This window comes from Sphaerodactylus townsendi, linkage group LG04 (assembly GCF_021028975.2).
Source record: "Sphaerodactylus townsendi isolate TG3544 linkage group LG04, MPM_Stown_v2.3, whole genome shotgun sequence".
NCBI classification, from domain to species: domain Eukaryota; kingdom Metazoa; phylum Chordata; class Lepidosauria; order Squamata; family Sphaerodactylidae; genus Sphaerodactylus; species Sphaerodactylus townsendi.
This window is the reverse complement of record NC_059428.1, coordinates 154,984,027-155,000,710: the sequence shown is the minus strand read 5'-3', so window position 1 is coordinate 155,000,710 and position 16,684 is coordinate 154,984,027. Positions and strand designations below refer to the sequence as shown.

Sequence of the window (16,684 nt, the reverse complement as noted above, 5' to 3'; positions counted from 1 at the left end):
AACAGCATGTAGCGTTTGAATTACAGAAGGAATGTGAATACGTAGGAATATAGGCTGTCTTACTGTGACCAGGAGACAGATTTTGACCATACATGCTTGTAGCACGTGAAACGTAAGGGGATGGACTGGGTGACGTCTGTACTCTTTGCATCTACAAAAACTAAGGTTTTCCTATACTGGGCGTGCCTCTTTCGAGAGCCACCCGGGAGGGTTAATCTCCTGTAACGTTCTAAATTTTGTGCCTCTTTCGAGAGCCACCCGGGAGGGGTCAACCTCCTGTAACGTTCTAAATTCTGTGACTATCACTCGAGGGCACCCGGGGCGTGTCTCTCCCTCGGGAGAGTTCACATTCTGTAACTTGCTAAATTCTGCTAAGTAAAAACTGTCTGTTTGTTTCTAATGTCAGATGTCTTTTGCTTTTATTTCTAACTTAGTTTTTCTTAAACTAATCTTGCTGTGTATGACCAGAGAGCGGTCCTGGCCCCACAAATGCCCAAAATCACCAACAATCACCAACAACTATTAAAGCTATTTTTACATACCGTCTTAGAAAAAGTATTGAGCAACAATGCTTCTCCAGTTTGTAGTTCAGAGACATTTATTCCAAAGTTAGAGAACTACCCGTACAAGATAACAATCTCAAGTCTAAACTTTCCCGGGAAAAGGCACTCAAAAATAGTAAGGCTGACTTGCTGGCGTTTCATTCAGACACCCGATGAATATCCCGGCATTCATTTATTATGCTCATTATTCAACACAATCTTAGCTCTGTTGTCTGTCATATTTGTGTGACATCCTAATTAAGCCAGCCATCTCCCTGGGGCTAAATGCCACAAAGAGCTGGTGCTTCGTTCAAGAAACAGTTTATTAGACTTTCAAATGCAGTTATGAAGTGGAAGAAAATGAAATATGCTACTGGGGTTTCTTAACTAGGTGGTTCTAAACTTGCAAACAGCTCTCTGGATGCTGTGTGACAGCACGGCTTGCTCATCTGTAATGGTTCTCCTCCAAACCCACTCTGCAAAATCCATCATATGGAAGCCACGGCAAGTGCAACACCCATGTAGTGCTATCGCGTGAACACAGAAAGGCTGACTCAGGCCGTACAGTCCCATCACATTGCTGGGCTGATGATTCTCCGAGGCCAAACCTTTCTGAGCCTGTGTGCATATGTGAAATTCTGACACGGTGTGGCTGGTGCAGCAAAAAAAAAATGGCTGCCACAGGGGGGGCAGGGCTAGCCACAAAAAGACCACTTTGCAGTTTAGCCTTGGTAACTTCAATAGACGCTTGGGATGTTAGCAGCTGTTGCCATAGCAACATGAAGAAGAAGAAGAGGAGGAGGAGGAGGTGTTTGGATTTATATCCCCCCTTTCTCTCCTGCACGGGACTCAAAGGGGCTTACAATCTCCTTGCCCTTCCCCTCTCACAACAAACACCCTGTGAGGTGGGTGGGGCTGAGAGAGCTCCGAGAAGCTGTGACCAGCCCAAGGTCACCCAGCTGGCGTGTGTGGGAGTGCACAGGCTAATCTGAATTCCCCAGAGAAGCCTCCACAGCTCAGGTGGCAGAGCGGGGAATCAAACCCGGTTCCTCCAGATTAGATACACAAGCTCCTACGCCACTGGGGAAAAAATCTGCACAGCCAATAAAAAAACCTCCAAAAGTCAAATCTGAATTCTTGCTGGGCAAAAGCTCTACCTTGCCCTACTACTTTCTAAAAACATTTCGTGGGCACTAAAAAAGGTGCTGGAAAGTGCCACAGTGCCCACGGGCTCCACGTTGGGGACACTGTCTAGCTGGAGGTTGAACCTGCGAACTTCTGCACGCAAAGGAAAGGGTCTCCCACTCAGTCAGGGTCTCCTCCTGTACAGGAAGGAAAGACTTGGACAAGATCTTTTAACTTTTATTCCATTCTATCTTTTTTACTGACATCACACTGGGAGAAAGGGGGAAAAAAACCCCAGAAACCATTTCAATCCAAACATTTACAAAAACAAACAAGCAAACGAAAAAAAAAACCTATTTAAAAGAATTGCACAAGGAATCAAACACCGCAGTTAATGAAGAATATAAGATTCAAAACTGGACCCTTAGGTTTGTTCTGTTCTGTATTCTCTGGATCACAACTGGGGGTCCGTTAATGTATCAGAACAGCCGCTCCAAAACCCAGGAAGGAAAAAAAACCCCAAGAGGAAGTGTTAAAGTGACTCTCTTCAGTGCAACACACGAAACAATTCGAGTTCCGTAAAAAGCAATCGTGCTTCGGAGGGCGATGCCTATACTCCAGTTGGACTTTTTGCTACCAAAAAGGCTTTGAAGGAATCGGCAATTCAAGAAGCGGGCCGAAGGAACTCCGCAAAACCCCTTCTCACCACTGAAGACACTTTGGCCCTTTGATTCCGGAGACTGGCGCTACCGCTGCAAAGAAGTTACCGGTGGTGACTCTGTGAAACTGTCTGGACTCTGAAGAGCTGAATCAAAGAGTCCCAGAGTTGTGCCAATCAAACCATCACTGTGGGGCGTTTCTCCTTTCAGGAAGTCATCTTCCTCTTCACCTTTGCCCTGCACGAAGAAATGCAAAACATGTTTTCGGGAGAGCAACCCCTCACAAACACAAAGTGCCAATTGCTAGTAACTATTTTTAAAGGGGAATGTGAACACTGGGTTACATCCAAAAGATACCTTGTAGGACGCCGGCCTTAAACATCACACGATAATGCCACAATTAAGAAGAGTAGAAGAAGAGTTGATTTTTGCACCCCATTTTTCTCTACCGAAGAGTCTTGTAGTGGCTTGCAATCAGCTCCCCCACCATCCCACAACAGGCAGCCTGCCACAACTTCTCTGTTTAAATACATTTTTGAAAGCTAGTCCATAAAAAATTACAACTGTCCATAAAAAATTAAATTACAATTTAGAATTCTGAGGAAAAAAACAAAGACTCTCCTGCAAAAAAAGAGTTCCCTGGTGTTCTTCATAATCCGATTCAAGTTTGGGAAAGTTTGTGGTATTGGAATCAGCATTAGGCAAACTTTCGCACAGACGTTTTGTGAAGCATGTGTGTGTGCGCGCACGCAAAAGTGCCACAAGTTGCAGCCGACTTATGAGACTGACAAACTGACTAGGAAATATCAAAAGCTGCTTCCAGTGAAATGTTTTTGTCCCCCAAGTCCACTATCGTAGCGCCAGCATGGGTTAGTGGTTAAGAGCAGGTGCACTCTAATCTGGAGAACTGGATTTGATTCCCTGCTCTGCCACTTGAGCTACGGAGGCTTATCTGGTGAACCAAATGAGCTTGTGCACTCCAACACATGCCAACTGGGTGACCTTGGGCTAGTCACGGTTCTTTGGAGCTCTCTAAGCCCCACCTACCTCACAGGGTGATTGTTGTGGGGGGGGGGAGGGAAAGGAGATTGTCAGCCCCTTTGAGTCTTCTTACAGGAGAGAAAGGGGGAATATAAATCCAACTCTTCTTCTTCTTCTTAAAGAGCTATCACTGGGGAGGAAAATCCAAAGCATAGATATTTTTCAGGATTAAGCAGAGAAACACAAAGGATGTCTGTCTTTGGGAACCGGCTGGATCCTGGTTGAGATGACCGCCTTACCTCATCAGTGGAGTCCGCAGCCCCTGTGAAATCCTCAGCATCCTGTTCTTCCCAGAACTGATACAAAGGGTCAATTATATTCTTTGATCTGCAAAACATACGGCAGTATGGTACGAGAAAGAACAAAACAGAGGGTAAAAAGCCACTGACAGCACACCCATTTCCTTCCATTGCTTTCCTTGCTTTAAAAGAGTTTTAAAAGAGAAATGGGACTGGCCCAAGGTCAGCCGGCAGGCTTCATGTGAAGGAGCGGGGAAACAAATCCAGTCCACCAGATTGGAGTCTACCGCTCATGTGGAGGAGTGGGGAATCAAACTCGGTTCTCCAGATTTGAGTCCACCGCTCCCAACCGTTACACCACGCTGGATTATAAAGAGTATTAATAATGTGGCTGCCATGTACTATGACTTAGTGCCATAACAGGCCTCTTCCTTTCACTGTGTGATTCTGTTTCTTTGCCTTTTGTTTTTTGATCGTCTTTGAAGGTTCCAATGGGAAGGAGCAGAGACTTTTGCAAAGTAGTAACATTTGAGTGCCCCCGCTGAAGCTTAGCACGGCACACTTTTTGAAAGACGGAGCCCACCCGCTCTGGAAACAGATACCTTTTGAGGACGTAGGGATCAAAAGGGAAAAAGCTGTCCAGGGGGTTGGTGATGGTCTCGACTGTGTCACCCCCAATGCTGCTCCTTACAACCGGCAAAACCTGTCTCCGGTTCCTCTCAATGATGGTGTCACAGAACGCAATCTGGTACTTCCTGGAAGAAGGCAAGAAAGGTCAGCTTCGCTTTCTTTTTAATAAAGAGAAAACAGACAAAGATAGGCACGGAATTAAAGATACCATCAGTGCCCAGTTCAAGTTCGCAACTTCTGGCTGTTTGAAGAAGAAGAGTTGGATTTATATCCCCCCTTTCTCTCCTGTTAGGAGACTCAAAGGGACTTACAAACTCCTCCCCCCCACACAACAAACACCCTGGGAGATGTATGGGGCTGAGAGAGCTCTGAAGAACTGTGACTAGCCCAAGGTCACCCAGCTGGCATGTGTTGGAGTGCACAAGCTAATCTGGTTCACCAAATAAGCCTCCACAGCTCAAGTGGCAGAGCAGGGAATCAAACCCGGTTCTCCGGATTAGAGTGCACCTGCTCTTGACCACAACACCATGCTAGGTCTGGTGTACATTTGCAGAACAAATGGATAGAATGGAAATACCACTTCAGTCTGCAAGTGGCGGAAGCCATTTCTCAATGCTACCCCATGCTAAAACACACACACACCCTTCAAAAAATTAAAGATTATTAATTTTTTAAAAAGAAAGGCCTGTTTAAATTTACTATTTAAAAAAGCAGGAACGTGTAACGTGCAGCTTTGAGACAGAATTTTCTCCCGCCTATTTTCTCCCCAGCTTTGCTCTACTTAAAGCCACCTTCCCTTATAAACACCTTTCCCACACCAGGGTGACTGAAGAAACAAGCCTTTATTGGCAAAGGCAACAGTACAACAGTAATAAAAACGGATTAAAAAGCATATACAATACAGGTCAAAGGAAATCTACTGGCGTTTAGTAATTTCCAGGAGAAAGTCTGTCACTATAATACAGAGAGAAGGATCAGGGTTGTCCAACAAGTAGTGTAATCTAATTAAATCGGGGAGATGGGGTAAATGTAAAGGAGTAAGATTCACATACTTGGATCTGATTTCCTTGAATCTGAGACAGTGTAGTAATTGGTGGGCCAGAAATTCAACTGAGCCATTGTTACATGGGCACAATCTTTTAGCCTTTTCTTGCTTATTAAATCTGCCATGTAACAAGGCAGAAGGCATAACATTAAACCTGGCGAGCAGTATGGCTCTCCTTTGAACGGGGTTTATTAAGCATTCCAGGTAGTGTGCCAAGTGGCCCCGTTCAAATGGGAGAGAAAAATACAGGGGGGAGCACATTTTCTTGGCTGCGGTGATCAGGGTAGAGAACTCTCTATCCAACAGTTGACCTTTTAATTTCCTATAAGCTTCTGAATAGGACAAAGGGCAAAGTGAATCCACTGACAGTCCAATAGAGGCCATTTTTTCTTCACACCAGGGTGACTGTATAAATCCATGGACACTGACCTGGTTACAGCCGCAAAGAAGTTCACAACAGGGGGCAGGCAGACCTTCAGGGGGTTTAGCTGGCACATCACAATGCGCTCGAAGTTCAAGCTCTGCAGGAAAGCCAAACCTTCGGGACAGAAACGACAAAAAAACCCGAGTTTTGCTTTCAGAAGAGAGCCGCTTCCGTGCAGCACCGCGAGAGACAGAGCGGGACTCACCTTTCTTCAGGTTTCCCTCCAAAATCTGCTTATGCTGAAATACGACCACGTAGAACACAGCCTGGCACGCGGCGTAGAAGGGCCCGTGCAGAGCAACGTCGCAAAAGGCTCGGGACCCGCAGCCCTGGTTGTCGATGTACTTGTGCAGCCAGCTGACCAACAACTCGAGGCAAGCTTTCACTGTACTGCAGTGGGGTAAAAAACCAAAAAAAATCTCAACGTTCCTAAGGATAGATGACCGTGTTTCTTAATAAATTATTTAACTATTTCTCCCTGTTCTTCTCCTTAAGGAGGTCCGAAAACAATGTAAAATGTGGCTCTCAGTTTCTCTGCGTTATCCTCACAACAGCCATCTCACGAGGTAGGTTACACGATGAGAAGCTGTGGTTAGCCCAAAGGCACCCAGAGAACTTCCCTGGCAGGGTGGGGACTCGAACCTGGGTCTCTTAGATCCCATGATTCCAGGACTGTAACCACAACATCATGCAGCTGATTTTCCTGCCAGCGACTCTGGCTCAGCCATGGAATTTGCCTTGTTTGCCAAAACCTGCAGATATCGAAACTGTGGGGCTCATTTGCTTTTATCCAGCCATTTAAAACTCAGTTTTCCATATCGCCAAAAGCACAGACTGACTCAGCGCGGTGTAGTGGTGGACTCTAATCTGGCGAACCGGGTTTGTTTCCCCTCTCCTCCACATGAAGCCTGCTGGGTGACGTTGGGCCAGTCACAGTTCTCTCAGAACTCTCTCAGCCCCAGCTACCTCACAAGCTGTCTGTTGTGGGGAGGGGGAGGGAAAGGAGCTTGCAAGCCCCTTTGAGACTCCTTAGAAGTAGAGAAAAGTAGGGTATAAAAAGCAACTCTTCATCTTCCTATCCTCGAAACTGCTTCTTAGACCCTGGCCTGAAACAATCTTGGTGATTTTGCTGAGAATAATCTGTATTGTTTTCTACGGCCCTGACCTGGGTAGTTCCAGGCTAGCCAGATCTGGAAAGTTCTGTTCCCTCTGGCTCCTTTACAGCCGAGTTGGCTTCCAGCTGCTTTCTAGCTGACTTCTACGGAGGAGAGAATTTTAACAGGCTGAGCATGGTTGTTTTTCCCTTAAACCTCCACACCCCTGAAACCCCGTAATGCACCACACCAAGGACTTTGACCGACTACTTACATAACGGGGATAAATTTCGCTCGGGCCAAAAAGCTGCCGATGTAGCTGCCGGCAGCTTGTCTGATCACCGCCGGGTGGTTCGGATTTTGCAGCTTCTTCCAAAGGTGCTCCACGAAGGCTTCCGCGATTCCCTATGAAGAGAAGGCGCTGACGTCATGCATTAATAATTCTGAGATGAAATCAACCCACAGGGCTGCTTTGAGGAGGTCTCTGTAGAGGTGTGAGTATGATGTGGCATCAAGTCGCAGCTGACTTGTGGCAGCCCAGCAGGGTTTTCAAGGCAAGAGACTAACAGAGGTGGTTTGCCATTGCTTTCCTCTGCATAGCAAATTTGGCATTCCTTGGTGGTCTCCCATCCAAATACTAACCAGGGCTGACAACGCCTAGCTTCTGAGGTCTGATGAGATTAGGTTAGCCTGGGCCATTCGGCCTGGGTCTAGAAAGGTACCTGATTTATTTCCCAATGCGCTGTACTGTACTATATCTCATATCAACATTTTCCATGGCCACTTTCAAGCAAAGAGTAGTTTCATTCATTGGCACAATTTGCACAGTAAGTTAAACAGCGTGTACACTAACTACAAGTGAGAAGCCAAACCACGGTTTGAGCTTCTATCATCTGGCAAGCCACGGTTTAGAGCCGCTTGTCTCCTCTCACCCTCCAGAGGCAGAGACATGATGCGCAATCCGCCTCAAAACCATGGTTTCTCATTCTAGCTTCCTAGACGACAACAAAGCACAGTTTGTCGACTGAGATGTCCCACCAAACCAGAGTTATGACTTCCTTAACTGTGATTTGGTATCAGAATCTTTATTCTAAGCAAAAAACACAACTGTGCTCTGTTAGGAAAGAAAAGCGAAGGAGGAAGGAGGCTGGTTGCCTATATCTCCTTGGCCACCTACGGAAGAGGCCGGCCAAGAAACAGAAAAAAGCACAAGATGGAACTATACACACCAGTTTGAAGCTGGACAGGTAGAACATTATGTACTGGACATGGCATGAGCCGTGGGTGGGCAAGATGAGTTTATCAAAGATCAGCACGAGATCCCGATACAAGTCCTTCGTTCGCCCAAGATCAAGCTTGCCTACGAAGGACGACAAAATTTTTACGAATAACATAGCTTTCAGATTGACAGTCAGGAGTCCGCATGGCGACTCAAAACAGAAAATGTAGGCAGAATGTAGGGAAAAATGCATTACCGTTTACATAGCAGAAATCTTTAACGTAGGAAAATAAGACGGTCATCAAGAGGTCCAGCCGCTCTGCAATCGGGTGAGCCATTATGTCGTTCTTCGCTCCGTTTTGCTCATCTTCATCCTGTCAAAAAAGAATACGTTAATGCGGGTTTTCTTGGGGGGGGGGGGTTGCTGCCAAGTTATAGCTGACTTGTGACAATCCAGACAAGAGACACTCAGAGGTGGTTTGCCATGGTCTCCCTGGTATTCCTTGGAGGTCTCCCTTTTCTGGTATTCCTTGGAGGTCTCCCATTCAAGTCCTAGCCAGGGCTGACCCTGCTCAGCTCCCAAGATCTTTTTTTAAATAAAGTTTTATTTATTTTGCACATATGGACAACACATACAGAAAAAGAGAAAGAAAAACTGCAAACCTAGTCCCCCACCCTACGGTAATAATAATAAAAAGGACAAAAAAACCCACACACACATCCCTACACATATATATGGTGACTTCCAACTACCTCACTGTGGATCCAAACACTAATCTAGTTCTGTGCTTACGGTTAATATCTGCATTTTTCCCAAGTTACAGTCTCAGTCCTGCTAAAAGTTGAAAGTCAATCGCCAGTGAGCCAATTCTTTCCCAGCTAATTAAAAAAACAGCTTTTACTGTACCCAGGGAGATGATGGACAGATGCCTGAATGTTGCTTCTACATCGTCCAGTTTTCTTTAACCCATTCTCCTCCCAAGCCAATGAACCCTAGTCTCGTTTGCGTGACGTAAAACCGCACAACACTCCTTAGCATCCCGGCTCCACCCAGCCATTCACAAACACACTTAAATGTAAACTCCCTTCCGATTTTGCCGAGCGAGTTTACCATGTTGAAGAGTCCTTCTTCGGAGGCCGGATCGTTTTCCGCCTCTTCTGCAGCTTCGATATCTTTTCTCGGGGCGCTCACCTGGGGCAAACAAGAATATTTCTGAAGATGAGTGTAGACCAGAGCTAGGGAACCTGCGGCTCTCCAGATGTTCAGGAACTACAATTCCCATCAGCCTGTAGACAAATCTAATTCTAGTTTGGATAGATATATTCTGCCTCTTGAGAGACAAATGGCAGGCTCGAGGATTGCCATAAAGGGGCATCTTTTACCAGAAAGGGGAAGTGATGGAGAGGCTCACGAAACATAATATATATATATATTAAAACCCAAAAGAAAGCAGGGTTCTGAGGAACCTAACACTGGCTGGTTACTAACGAAAAGTCACTCACTAGCCTTTATTGGCATAAAAGAAAAGCAAAAAATAGGCATTGATACAAACAAATATTACAAAATTAAAATAATAACCCTAACGGAATAAACGACTAATTGGAACTGGTTGTGGTGGGTTTTCCAGGCTGTGTGGCCATGGTCTGGTGAATCTTGTTCCTAATGTTTCGCCTGCATGGCTGACATCTTCAGAGGTGTATCACAGAGAGAAGTCTGTTACACACTGTGACTAATGAGAAGTTTTACTGACGCTTTATTTCCTCGGTGGAAACAAAGCAGGGCAAGATTTTCCACGTCAAAGGGACTGAAAAGTCAAGATGAGACACAAAAACAACTTGTGACTGTGTCTTCCAAAATGACAACCTACTCGACTGTATACTCACATCAATCTTTAACAACCTTTCAATCACCAGCTCCAAAATGTCGTGCCGCAGGACTGGGATGTAGCCGCTAATTCGAAGGATGTTGTGGACGTAGCATTGCTGTAAGACAAATATTATTTCAATTGAGCTCCTCTTTGTCAAGCAGGGCTATTTTGCTCAACTGTGTCTCAGAGATTCCCAAAACGTTATGTCCTACAGCAGGGATCCCTGGCCTGTTTGAGCCTGTGGGTACCTCAGGAATTCTGACACAGCATGGCCGGGACAGCGACAAAATGGCTGCTGCAGAAAGCAGAGGCAGCTGCACTGGAAGAGACAATAAAGCTAGGAAAAGCGGAAGGTGGCACGAAAAGGAAGTCCCAACATGAGATGAATTGACTCTATAAAGGAAGCCATGGCCCTCAACGGGATGTTTTGTAGGCCATTAATTCACAGTTGTCCTAAGTCAGAACTGACTTGACAGCGCTTAACACACACAAAATGCAAATGCAGCAGCCAAAATATCCTCTTTTCAGTAACCCACAAAGTAGCATAGACCTCAGTTCCTGAGTCTGTAGGCCTTGTAAGGCCATGTAAATTGCCATGATGGGTTGTAGCCTGCAGGCATTTATCTAGGGAGGAAGAAGGCTACTTGGGATTTGATTTTTTCCTTGCATGTTTACAATTGTGACTTGTGAGCCCCCTTGAGCTACCAAGAAAAGATGGATATAAATATTTTACTAAGGCAACAAAACAAAAAAGAAACCAAACTCTTTGGCCACTGATGTAACAACAGCAATATTTATTGACGGCCAATAACTCTCTTACCAGAGTTCTTTCTGACTTGTTGATGAAGGGGAATTTTTCAGTTAGCACAGGCATAAGAAACTGTGGTGTCCTGCAATGCAAATAAATAGAGAGAGAGATTTAGAACAGGTCTGAATGCTGAACAAAATTCATGCAACCATTCTAACAATCGCAGGGGATAGAGGAGAGGGGCAAAGAAGGCTTGTGAAGAAAGAAGGAAAGCCTGTTGGGACAAAACTAGGTGGGAAGGAGTGGGGATAAAGCAAGAAAGGGCAAAATGCAGCTGCTTGAAGCCTTTGTAAAAAGGCTGGCTGCTCTAAACGCTTTACAATTCATTTCACTTTAACAGCAAGTGAAGAGGACATGCCATTAGCTTAGCCAACAAGCAAAATAAAATCGTAGGGACTCACAAGGGGACGTATCTGGCAACTGTTTGCAACGCTTTGTGACATGTGTCAAAGGATCTAGTCACATCTGGAAGAATTGAAAAAAAAATAGAACGCAATGAATAGCAATCTAAGCAGATTCCACAGGTGCATTCCTTCCATTTCTCATGACAGCTGACTTTGCTTAATTTCCTGCCTAATACTGCGATCTTAAAAATGCAAATAGATTTAATACAGTCCAAGTCCAGCATATAACTTCATAAATACACTGAAACAGAAAATATATAATTTCACAGCATTAGAGGAGTCCTAAACAATGGTTTGAAATAGGAAAGGTGCAGGTGGACTGGAGAACTGGATTTGATTCCCCACTCCTCCGCATGAGTGGTGGAGGCTTATCTGGTGAAGCAGATGTGTTTCCGCACTCCTATATTCCTGCTGGGTGACCTTGGGCCAGCCACAGTTCTTGGGAACACTCTCAGCCCCACCTACCTTACAAGGTCTCTGTTGTGGGGAGAGGAAGGGAAAAGAGCTTGTAAGCTGCTTTGAGTCTCTTTATAGAACAGAAAGGCCGTGTATAAATCCAAACTCTTCCTCTTCATAACTACCACAACACTTCCTAGGGCAAAACTATTTGACAACCAAACTGAGCGCTGAATACAATGTCACCACTCACTTTCGTCGTCGTCATCTGAATCAGAAATGTCCACACCGTCCTCCCGTATAGTGATTCGAGCTGGCAGGAAACAGGATCTTTTTTTTAATATACCACTTAAAATGACAGCTATCTAGGTTTAATGTAATAGCATTACTTAAAGTTTCAGCACGTTAGACAATGCCATTTTCCACACATTATGAGATTCTGGCAACATTTCAAGGAAATGTTCTTAAAATTCTAATCAAGGACCAATTTAAATTGATCAGCAGAACAGAGGCAGTTCATTTAATACCTCTAAACTATTCAGGTATACAGAAAATATGACTCTGTAAACCAGTCTCCTGAGGTGAGAGGAGGTTGAAAGAAGACTGAATATGTTCCAGGAGGCAGAGACTTGATGAATGTAGCTGAGTATCAATTAAAGGGGTGAAGGGAAAATCAGCCTGCTCAAATTCCTGGGAGTTTATAAAAAAACCTAAGGATAGGAATGGAACGCGTTTTCCAAATCCTTCTCTGCACAATGAATCTGGATTGGCACCAGCTCATAAAAGTTTAAACAACAGTTCTGGTGTTGATCAGCAACATAAAAATAAATGCTGCAGCGGTTATAAAAACAGTAATCACCAAATTAAAAAGACAGGCCCTGCAAGTATTCCAATTATAATAACTGGGGGGAGGGAGAAACTCACGGGGGGTAAAGTGCGAGATGATCATAGCTAGACAGGGCCACAGGTAGATCGTCTGGGCTGACACCAAGTTGCTCAGGAAAGCCAAGAACTCTTCTTCTACAGCTTTGCTTCTTCGGAGCCATGGTATTTTCTGCATTGTGTACATATGAGCAATGAGAACATGCACCAGGCAAATTAAACAACAAGATCCTGCTACAGCATTGTTTATTTATTTATAATCATTTTTATATACCGCCCCTCCCCCAAAGGGCTCTGGGTGGTGAACAACACAATAATAGCAATTCAACAATTCACATTAAAACCCCAGTTAAAACAGCTGATTAAACAAATTTATCGGCATCCAGCATAAAACTTCATAAAACTTATCCACATTCAGCCCATTCTTACCAACAAGATCCTGACAAGGTGTTCAAATTCCTTTGTCAGCAGCGCAACAGAAGACCGGAACTCATGCAGCCAGTTAATAATCTGGTCATCCTGAAAATAAAAAAGAGATTTGTTTCTTGAATAGTTGGACATTTTTAAAAAATCTATAATGTTATTATTGAAGGCATTTTGACAAACGTAAGCCACAAGCATTCTGTTACGATTTCTATGTGTATTATTGTTTTCAGGCAACATTTTAAAAACAAATTGTCAGGAATTGTTTTAAGGGAGTGAGTGCAGACATACATTGTGGTCAAGTGTGTGTGGGGAGATGAAAATGTTTTAGAAACGTTTGAAGGGATTTGTGCGAAAAGGGCAACAGTTTCTACTTCCTTAGACCAACAAACAGAAAGCTGGTGATAAAATAGGTGTGTTGCTGAATTGTCTTTCAAAAAAAAGCAACGGAAGCACAATGCAAACAAAGGAGGAAAAAGATTTACTTAAAAGAAGTATCATTAAGAGTCACGACATCCCTGTAAGTTATGTTGAACACAACAGACATCAGACGGAAAAGCCATTCCAGAAGTTCAGTTTCTCCGTTACACTGCTCTACTAGGAAAGAAACAGTAATCTCTAAAGAAGCAGCCTATAACCGTGAGGTTTATCCTCTAGCAGAGTTTGACAAAAAAGGATATAAACAGGACAGACAATTTCAAGTGGATATTCCAAGATTTGGTCCCTCTTTATTTAAGAAGCAAACAGGCTGAAATACTTTGGTGGAAAATTGCTTACTTTTATGTCTGGATCTGACAGCTGATGTTTCAACAGATCGAAATCAGTTGTTTCTCCCTAGGAGAGAAAGCCAAAATCATTCAGGTGTATTCTGGCAACCCATATAATCTTGCATTCATGAACTTTCGACACTGTTCCTCCGATCAGGCCTAAAAAAATCAACCCAGGCAAAAGACAGCTCCCAAAACAGGATAGTGATTAGAAAACTCCTCCAATTCTCTTGCAGATGTAGCAATTTTGCCAGTACAGCACAGAAAAATCTGTCTTTACATCCAGTGATTTCAATTCTTCTTTTTCAAATAGTATACATCACAAACAGTATACATCATTTATTTAAGAAGAAAGGAGATGCCATGTCAGAATTCCAAATGCGCCCTCAAGCTTAACAGGGTTGGGGAATCCCTGCACTAAACTTTTGTTTTATTTTGCTATGCTGGACAAAAATAGCTACCCCCTGGCAATAATTATGTGCATCCCACAGACAATGTTGCACAGACACATTACCTTCTTGTATTTTAGCAGAATATCTGTCAGGTTGCCACCAAACCGAACTGTCTTCCTTGGCGGTGATCGTAGAAATTCGTCTGCGGCCAACATGTCAGAAATTCTAAAATGGCAAAACAGAACACAGCATAATGTGAAAACGATGAAGATGCTGATGGATGAATGGGAGAGTATTGTCTTTGCAGCTCCTTTAAGGAATGTTCACTACAGTGGCAAATGTACACATTACCACCTTCAGAGGTTAAAAACAGGGACGAACCAAGATAGGCATTTTTTAGTGTTGGCCCCAAAACTCCCCCCTGGAACAATCTCCCTCTTGAGGTGTGTCAAGTATCTTCTTTATATGCATTTAGAAAACTAGTAAAGATGCACATATTTCCCCTGGCCTTCGTTTGACAATATGATTTCCCCGTTCTGGCACTACGAATTTTTTAAATAGGTTCTGTGCATTCTTAAACAGGTTTTTATTAATTTTAATAGGTTTTGTGAATACTGGTAGGTTTTATGGAGTTTAGCCTTATATATTATAATTGTTTTTAGCTGCCTCAATATTTTTTTATTCTTTTCTTGTGTTGTAACCTGCCCTAAGACCAGTAAGTAAGTAAGTAGATTGACAGGTGGGTGGGTAGGTGGGTGTGTGGATAGGTAGATAGGTAGATAGACAGATAGGTAGATAGATAGGTGGATAGACAGATAGACAAATAGGTGGACAGATGCACACACACACACACACACGTACATAGGTGAACAGACAGAGAGGCAGGTGGGTAGAAGGAAGATAGATAGATAGATAGATAGATAGATAGATAGATAGATAGATAGATAGATAGATAGATAGATAGATAGATAGATAGATAGATAGATAGATAGATAGTTAGTTAGTTAGTTAGTTAGTTAGTTAGTTAGTTAGTTAGTTAGTTTTGCACCAGGACCTTATGTCTGCTCTGCCCAGTCAGAGGTCTTTTCACACCGGCTAATATCTGACTTTCTGAGGGAAGGCAACTGGGTGGTTTATGGCCAGAGCTGTCAAGAGCCACAGCTGACTTATGGCGACCCAGTAGGGTCTCCCAAGGCCAGAGACTACTGGAAAAGGCTTGGCCTTGCCTTCCGGGGGGGGGGGGTGTGTGTCTCCCATCCCACCACTAACCAAGCCAGCCCCTGCTCTGCTTCCGAGGTCAGGCTCACCTGGGCCAGCTAGGCCCCGTCCCCGCCACCCACCCCAGCCCCCTCCCCCCTCCCCAAGTCCTCCACCTTCCTCTGCAGCGCTCCTCCGTTCATTCACTACTCTATGGTCTCTCTCCAGCCACGCTCTTCCTCCGCTTCCATGATCCTCGTGCAAGCAAATCTAGCGACGCAGCCGCGGCACGACCCGGAAGTAATTCCCTTGTGGAAGCCTCCACTTCCGGTTCTCGAATAAATGACAGGAGCAAGAAAGCAATGCTGAGTTGGAGATGGGGGGGGGCGGTTTTACAACCTGAGGCTGTGGGATTTGGGCAGAGGCTTGGATCCTTTAGAGTGCGCCCTGCAAGGTTGCCTTTTTATCCAGGTTCACTGAGCTCTGTCACCGGGAGATCAGATTGCAATCCAGATCTCCAGCCCCCACCTGGAGGTTGGCAACCCCAAGGCAGGAGAAGGAACCTGATTAAGTGGCTCCTCTTGATGCCGACTTCATAAAGACATTTTAAAAAATGCCTGCCTTAGAACTGATTTTTTTAAAAAAAGGCTACAGTGCGATTTTAAAAAGATTGTTTAATGCTGACATTTGCAGGGCCTGCTTGGCAGCATTTTTGATTGGGCTTGACTTGCACTTCATCGCTTCAAAGTTTTGGGGTTTTTTTTCGGCCTTTTCACTGTTCTGAACTTGCTCCACACACATACCCCTTGGATGAGAGAGAGTTCTGAGAGGACTGTGACCAGCCCAAGGTTCATAGGGAGCAGTGGGTTCCTATGATTAAGGTCCGGTCACTCTTAAGCACCTTAAAAACCAACAGATCAATTAGCCCTTAGATAAAGGGAGACTATGCAAGACTGCACAATTCAGTAAGATTATGAAGTATCCGACACTGAAAAGAGACAAGGGTGTCTTTCCCTGTTACAAATGCTATTTTTCTGAATTTCACATCTCTGTGCAATCTCGAAATTACCTTCATTGTAAAGGGGCTGTCGCTCCTCCCCCTGCCAGAGCTCTCCAGGAGCAGGGGGGGGGGGGAGGCGCCCCAATTCCCTTCATTGTAAAAGCTTTGACAGAGGATACCAGGCAAGGCGCCCCTCCCATGCATGGAGTCTATTAGGTCCATTATTACCCACCCACGCTGATGAATTGCCAGCTTATTCCCTGAATTGGTCCTCTATTAAAATCATCCTGGATATGCTTTTACCATGAAGAGAACTGCTACTGAAATAGCTATAATGGTTGGGAGTTCTCTAACAGACAGGTAGCCATAAACGCAGCCCTAGGTGCAGGCCAAAGCATAGGAGCTGAAGTGAAAACCCACAACAGCCAGGATGCATGTATTCTCTGGTTGCCCACAGGCACCTCAATAAATATGTTTTGCACTCACCTTTCCCCTATTTTTCCTCAAAAGGCTCTCCTTACCTTACATC

General features: G+C 44.4%; 1 protein-coding gene across 3 annotated transcripts; it reads right to left on the bottom strand.

The window, feature by feature from the left end:
- Positions 1-1,888: 1,888 nt before the first annotated feature.
- On the bottom strand, positions 1,889-15,454 carry RRN3 (RRN3 homolog, RNA polymerase I transcription factor). 3 transcript variants are annotated; one of them, XM_048493295.1, is made up of 18 exons: positions 15,336-15,454; positions 14,081-14,183; positions 13,577-13,633; positions 12,806-12,895; positions 12,419-12,548; positions 11,748-11,807; positions 11,096-11,159; positions 10,707-10,776; positions 9,903-10,001; positions 9,130-9,210; positions 8,275-8,392; positions 8,029-8,159; positions 7,074-7,204; positions 5,911-6,095; positions 5,711-5,819; positions 4,209-4,361; positions 3,607-3,694; positions 1,889-2,563 (listed from the first exon to the last, which is right to left on the bottom strand). In XM_048493295.1, exons 1-18 carry the CDS (start codon positions 15,356-15,358, stop codon positions 2,414-2,416), a joined length of 1,842 nt encoding a protein of 613 aa, XP_048349252.1. In that variant the 5' UTR covers positions 15,359-15,454; the 3' UTR covers positions 1,889-2,413. The 3 variants fall into 3 exon arrangements, with proteins under 3 accessions (XP_048349252.1, XP_048349253.1, XP_048349254.1); XM_048493296.1 differs by having other exon boundaries at positions 15,332-15,445; XM_048493297.1 differs by lacking the exon at positions 15,336-15,454 and adding an exon at positions 15,013-15,163.
- Between the last annotated feature and the right edge of the window lie 1,230 nt (positions 15,455-16,684).

Bases quoted from the DNA above. Each gene is read 5' to 3' on its own strand.
- RRN3 (XM_048493295.1), bottom strand. From the start codon at position 15,358: ATGAACGGAGGAGCGCTGCAGAG. The intron at 10,777-11,095 runs GTGAGTCCCTAC...TTTGCATTGCAG, and splicing joins GTTGCCAGATACGTCCCCTT to GACACCACAGTTTCTTATGC. The intron at 2,564-3,606 runs GTAAGGCGGTCA...TTCTTCGTGCAG, and splicing joins CTGCGGACTCCACTGATGAG to GGCAAAGGTGAAGAGGAAGA.